The sequence below is a fragment of the Priapulus caudatus genome, unplaced genomic scaffold, assembly GCF_000485595.1.
Source record: "Priapulus caudatus unplaced genomic scaffold, Priapulus_caudatus-5.0.1 Scaffold333, whole genome shotgun sequence".
Classification (NCBI taxonomy): domain Eukaryota; kingdom Metazoa; phylum Priapulida; class Priapulimorpha; order Priapulimorphida; family Priapulidae; genus Priapulus; species Priapulus caudatus.
The window spans coordinates 107,088-114,381 of record NW_014577394.1 but is presented as its reverse complement, the minus strand read 5'-3'; the positions used below and the strand labels follow the sequence as shown (position 1 = coordinate 114,381).

The 7,294-nt window shown below is 39.8% G+C and overlaps 1 protein-coding gene across 1 annotated transcript; it reads right to left on the bottom strand.

Moving 5' to 3' along the window:
- Nucleotides 1-360: 360 nt before the first annotated feature.
- Nucleotides 361-4,406, bottom strand: LOC106809166 (cyclin-dependent-like kinase 5; the record flags this gene model as incomplete). Its single annotated transcript, XM_014812151.1, has 4 exons — nucleotides 361-1,850; nucleotides 3,387-3,467; nucleotides 3,954-4,014; nucleotides 4,327-4,406. Coding segments are annotated over 4 exons (318 nt in total), but the record flags the coding sequence as incomplete, so codon positions are not given.
- Nucleotides 4,407-7,294: the final 2,888 nt, after the last annotated feature.

Here is a 7,294-nt window from a genome sequence, read left to right as displayed (position 1 = left end):
TCATCAGGAGTGAATAATAGAGAACTCTCTATTATTCACTCCTGATGACATCATTACGCGGCACACACGGTAGTTTGTTACACATGGTTTTGCACAGGCGATAACATTACAGTTATACTAATGACACATCCTCTGTCGAATCACGCAATGTCATCGCGTGTATGTATGTTACGACAAGATGAGTATAGAGCAACGCAAAGTTGCCACATGGATAAACCTATGTGACGACCATGACATGGCCATACACGACTATACAAACGCGCTAATATTACAACATAGCATTATTAACATATCCCGTATAAATAACGAATTAAAAGTTGCTCGGGAAAATAGCAAACTGGTAACGTGCGCACAGAGATGTATGTGTTCTCAGTAACTTTTCATATTTATTCATTTAGCAGTGATTTTCAATCAGAACACTTACTGATTACATGTACACGATTATAACTAGAGGAAATGTTGGCTGGTTCACAATCTAATAGTAGGAATTGTAAATTACATTCATTAGATCACATGGCAACCACATTAGGATTCTGCAGTATCATAGTGCAATGAAGATACTGCCGGACTTACAAAATACTTCCATATTTTCTGGAATGTAAGAGCTATGGTATTTCAGTGTGTTCCACATATAGACATATATGATAATATTGAATTTGGTTCATCCTGTGCTGGTATTATACTGTAAAAATTCCATAACAGTGATGACAACAACATTATAACAAACAAATACAACAGTTTAACAAAATTCATACTAAACCATTTATTAGCACAGGAATGAAGTTCATGACTAGATTAAATATGGTCCCTCTGTGCTTCTTACTCGATCTTACCCATCTCTTCAATTTATACTATCTCTACATCAAGCTAGACATACATAATCTCCAATTCAGCAGTAAAGACGAATAAACAATCAGTTATAAAGTGCTGACGTCATAAGTAATTGCATATTATATACGGCTGTATAAATTTCCCCAAACGCAAATCTCATTTGTTGCCGTCAATACGATTCCAAACGTCTGCTGTAAAACAAATTGCGACATCGCGAACTTCGCTGGCGTCTACAGTCTCGTCATTCCCTCTACAGAAATTTTGGAATGTACTACTCGATCACTCATGACCAGAATCAACGACTGATAAAATAGCTAGAAACCATGGTAACAAGCAAGTAGAGAATTCACTAAACGAGCAACTACAGATGACACGAATAGCGACCGTCAGCACACTTGCACTCCGCATGACCAGTTGTGCGTCTGAGGGCAACGACACTAACCACATTATACTACATTGTACATGAATGACTACACCGACGTAACTACTGTTTACAACAAAACATTAAGTATTTTACATATGCAAACGTCAGTGTTTCAAATCGATTAGAAACGATTTATACATTTTAACAACACATCTGTGAGAAGTTGGAAATTCGTCCACAATTACACTCAGAATCAATTCGACACAGTATAACTATCAAAAGCTCAAAGCACTGTCTATAAAACAACTAAGTAATATATACCTCATATTTGACGTACACTATCTGAAAGTGACGGTTTAAAAATTCCAATATAATTTATAGAGCTTGCAGATACGGAACCAGATGTAATATGCTTCTCTAGACAGATGCCCGGGTTTAACCTGTAAAAATTTGCAGGTAAATATTTATTTCCTCGCATTTTTGCTGTAATGTTGGGTTGAAGTTCATATACAAAGATGCAAATGATGGTGTCGATGATGGCAAGTGTGCTGCATCCGTGCTACGTTCTCAGTGCAGGGTTGAGATCATAAAAGTAAGGGTGAGCCATACCATCTTCGGCTGACATACGATGAGCTGGGTTGCACACCAGCAACCGCTGAAATGCACCCACAAACAAATAAATTGCAAAATAAAACGTCAATTGGTGATGGAGACGACAACACACGTACTTACGAGACGGAATAATGGGATGAAATAGCATAGTGAGAACTTGAGAATTTACCAGCAGCAATGAAGGCATCCCTGCTCTGCACTCAGAGAGATAACATAACATAAAATTACGTAAGACATCGTGGAACTTTATGAGACATAATGAGAGACATCAGCATACAGTGTAGACTATAAATTTTGATAATATTGGCACCATAGACAACAACAAATTGGTCTTTACATTTTACTCACACACACACACACGCACGCACGTACGCACGCACGCACGCACGCACGCACGCACGCACACACACAAATATACTAATTGAATAGATATGCTAGATTTGCTGCTCCTTCCAATGCTGTGGCTGGTGTCACTACTAATACTGTTAGACCCCAGACCACTAATGATAGTAGGTAGTGTCACTAGGCTCTATAGAATGCAATTCAGCTGATCAAAGTCATATTTCAAATGATTGAAAATATGTTAAGACTTAAATGGACAGTAGCCTCTAGGATTTTACTGCATACAACTGTACTTACTGTATAACAAATCGTCTATACCCACACATACTTGTTACCAGATACCTAATTTAATTGTTATAATTAATTATACATCAACGCTACGAAATTTGAACGGCGCCATGATACCCGCGACCGTGCTGCCACCCCGAAAAAGTTGCGTATTTGACAATTTATTTTGCAGGTTCCAGACCGAGGGCTAATCACAAAAGTGCAATTATATTTATACCTAAATACTATTTAACCGAACGATATTCATTTTAGGGCAAATTTATCCATATTATAACTGAAACTATATGTCGTTTATAAGATATTACAATCCTTTTGCTTTTAAATGAATAAATAAGAAACACCCTCGGTCTGTAGCCCTTGGCTGGAAAGTGGTTTTGCGCAACTTATCAGATCGTGCGCTTTGAGTGGCGCCACCGTCGTTGTAATCAAACTGTAGTCGTTGGTTTTAAAACATTTTTTAATAATATTTCTAATGGTGATTGAACCATGAAACTTTTTATGTAGCGTAATTTTAACCTAAATTAGCTGAAAATAACCCTAGAACCTAGAGTAAACTCTCCCTTTAAGTTTGAATTTAAACTGTGAATTTGTGTACTGGAATCAATAGCAATTGAGCACTTCACTTCTGACCCTTTTACTCTAGCCACCCTTTGATCTAGCCTAGCTTAACTATGGGCATGCATTGTGCTCATATAGAGGATAAAAAATAAATGGACAGTTACTAACAAAAAAAGTCTATCACTAAGTAACTGAGTATGACTAAACTGAGTAAACTGAGTATGTTAGCTCACGTCATTGTAAATGTCTGAAATGTGGCCATGGACCACTGACCTCTATTTTACAAGTGGTAGCTATTGCCAATAAGACCCAATATTCCAAATATGAAAAGTATGATTTAGATATCAACACTACAGTATTATTCGTGATAGGTCTGACTGCCACAACTTACCTGCAAGAGATCTCTACCTTTTGCTGAAAGCTTTGGTACTACTTGTGAAAACGACATTGTTGGTTGATAAATAGGAAATTGCTGAAATTATAAAAGAAAACCAAGATTGGTAGCAATCATGCATAAACAACAATAGAGTTTCAGATATATTCAGAATTCACAGTATTTGGAAAAGAAATCTATTCATCGTTTCATTAATTATTTGTCTATGCACACATGCAGGTGTGCAAAATGTATATTATATAATATACATTATAAATATGGCAGATTTTTTATTTAAAAAAATCAATATTGAATAATGGGATTTTAAAATATTGCGCAGCATTAACAAAATGGATAGACAGTAATTAGATTCGTGTGACTACAGTTTATTGCAGCTGGCTCCATACAGTTTTACCAGCTACATGAAACAAATTCTATGCAAATGCAATGATGCGATTATTTGGATTTTATACACGTATAGCCTGGCTAATTGCGGATGCACTTTCAATTCTCGATGCTTGATAATTGAAATAATAATGAGATTTTAAAAAATTGTATCGATCCATATCAAAATGCTGATCTCACTTTATAGTCTGGAAGTTGGGCAACTCCTGGCCAGGTGTCCTCTGTAGGAGTTCCTAATGACGTGAAACTGTCAAGGCTCATTACAGCAACAGGCACACAGCTGCCAAACTATATAAACTCAACTCAGAAGGGCACTCTTAAACATTTATTGGTTTATCTCAATGTATAAAAATACACGTGTGCTTTATATGCATCAAGTCTAACAAACGGTTATCATAAAACTTTGCATTGGCCGAGTTGACGTCTGCTTCTATCTAGACTGCACCCAAATTGGCCTGCTGTCTACCAGCATTGCTGAGTGCTGACAGCAAACCTCTGCATCAGGCATCGGTTAATCAACATCACGAGGTATAGGATGATACAGAAAGGATATTTGAAGATGCGCTTCAGCTGGTCATTAACGTCGTTTCCCGGAAACAACGGCCTGCCGGCATTAGCCAACTCTGCAAGAGCCAGCAAGTATAACAATATTCAGACATAGTGCACGTTGGGGTTGACACACAGATATTGAGGATAAGTATAGGGCTAGATAGAGAAGACACAATATTCTGGTGGGAAAGGCATGGCAGTAAGAGGTCAGGATATGCAAGGGTAATGCTGAGAGGGATAGACTTAGAAATGATTGCAGGACGACAACAGGAATGACGGCGCGTCGGTGTGGGAATAATGGCGGGCCAGTGCGGGAATAGCTGTGGGCTGGTTCGGGAATGACGGCGGATCGGTGCGGGAATGGCGGCGGGCCGGTGCGGGAATGACGGCGGATCGGTGCGGGAATAGCTGTGGGCCGGTTCGGGAATGACGGCGGATCGGTGCGGGAATGACGGCGCGTCGGTGCGGGAATGATGGCGGATCGGTGCGGGAATAGCTGTGGGCTGGTTCGGGAATGACGGCGGATCGGTGCNTAATGCTTAATTGACGAATTAAGCTCAATTAAGCTCAGTCGCGTACCAAAATTTCGGTGTTTTCTGACATATGGCATGTTAGGTATGCTTTCTGGTTTTTTTTGGATGCCCGATCGAATTCTGGTGTTATTTAAACACTCAGAAGTATGATTCATCCCTAAAAAGTGTTATAGATCGATCATTAATAATCATACGCGTTACTGTTTACATTTAAAGAAGTATTGATTATGAAGCTTTACGAACTCAACAACCCGAAGATACTCGATAAAGAATCATACACATAGGATTTGATTTAATACAAACAATAGAATATAATTTGTCCTTTAACAGAACTATTGTATCACAATCGTCAATTCAATCTTCTGGGACATCTTCTTCGGCGTCCCCTACCGATCCTTGCTCGTCCTCATCATCTCCGGTTTCCTGGTTGCCGGTTAAACTTACAGTCTTGTTCTCACAGTTGTCACAGCCACAGAAATCAGTGCACTGGAGGTCAAGCTGCTTGCAGCCACATCGCTTTGAAGAGCAGTTAGTTGTACACCCACAGCTAATGGATCTAAGCAAATTGGGAGGTGCCACTGCCTTGTCTGTGTAGAGGGGTCTATACTTGTCATTGGAGTTCAGAACCCACCCTTAAGCTCAATTAAGCTCTAATTTTATATAGATCTCTCTATATTACTCTAATATCACTCTTGAATTATTATAAGATTTATTATAATAAAATACAGACTATAGTGCCGCAAATAAAGTGCAAAAGTACACTGTACAGTACAGTACAGTGTCAGTACAGTATATACTTGCTCTTCCACCGCCCGTAGCTATGCTTCAAAAAATATAAAAATTATCATAAGATGGAGCCGCAGTGTCTACGACCGATTGGTACATTCTGTATGTGTTTGCATTGGAACGCTACACGCTGCCGTCCCCTGTAGTGACCATGGCAACAACCCGGCGTCAGCCGTGTCCCGTATATCAAGTCATGCACGATGTCCTGGCCACGCTGATCCGGCCACGATGTCCCGGCCACGGCCCGGCACCTTGTTACAGTGCCTGCACTATGTGTACAGTGCCTGCTGCCTAAACGATAACAGGCTACAAAGATGCTATAAAAAGGGGAAGGATACACTGTCGATGTACGCCAAGGACCTCGATGATAAGGTGCTACACAGCAGAGTCCTTGCAGCATTCAGCAACCACAACTTGTGGATCCATTCTAATTGCAGAATGGCATTGTTCGTTGCACACCGACACTCAACGGACATTTGCAGTAAAGCTCAAGGTGGGTTCTATCAATACTTATTAACTAGATTTTGGTTTCATCTATACTAAAGCTTGCTACTATCAAGAAGTAACCCCCAGTGTATCACCCAGCTAACTCTATCATTCAACAGATTCCCTACACAAGATAAGAACCAGATCTGCATCGTCGGCTTCGCTAAGCTCTACTACGAGTGGGGGGTCGTCCTCATCAACAACTACCCGGTTTGACTACCGAATATGTTGCCTGTATTGCGGAGTGCAGATCTGTGAATGGGTTTCAGACAAGGTAAACAACTTCGTATTGAAACCTAATTCGATAAAAAAAAATTAATACTGCACTGTAGTATCAAAAATATGATTCCATATTGTATTTAAGTTAACAACTTTTAAACTTATTTTTTATTCTCAGAGAAATCAGAAAGTTCAACCACTAAGCGTTACCAAGAAGAAACGGGGGTTTAGCGATGCCTCGAACGTGTCTTTCGTCGAAAGCAAGAACTGGTTTGACAAATCTATCAGAAAGCAACTAGAAGGTATGGCGTGATATCCATGTGTTAGCTTTGCCTTCACATTGCTAATGATAGAATTAAAACTTCCAATCATTTAAAGAAAGCATGCTGCTATGGGTTACTGGGTTATGTTCAAGTAGTTAACGGCTGTATAACAAAAACTACGTTTTTAGACCGAGACGATGACTGGGCTACCGAGATTCGGGGCAGGGTAGAGTCGGTGTCAGACTTGAGAGCAGAGGATGCCTGCTACCACAGGACCTGTTCTCAACAGTTTTCGAACGGAAGAAAACGGTACCTATTTCTATAAATTTCGTTTTACTGGAGACTGAATTATCGATTAAATAAATTTTACACTCGAACATCATCAGAAGATGACTAATGTTGACTAATACGGCCATATTTTCAGGCCTGGACTCACAACGTCTTCTGAACCCGACTCAAAGAAAGCAAAGCTATCAGAACAAGTGCAAGCTTTTCTTCGGCTAGTTGAGTACATGGAGGAAAACTCCGATGACAAGTACTTCACGTGCAAAGAGCTACAAGAAAAGATGGGGGAGTACACCGACAATATCTACGGAGAAAGATACTTCCTCAACAAGCTCGAAGCAAACTACGGGACCGCGATTAAGATAGTGAGATCGAGCAACAAGCACCACTCCTCAATCGT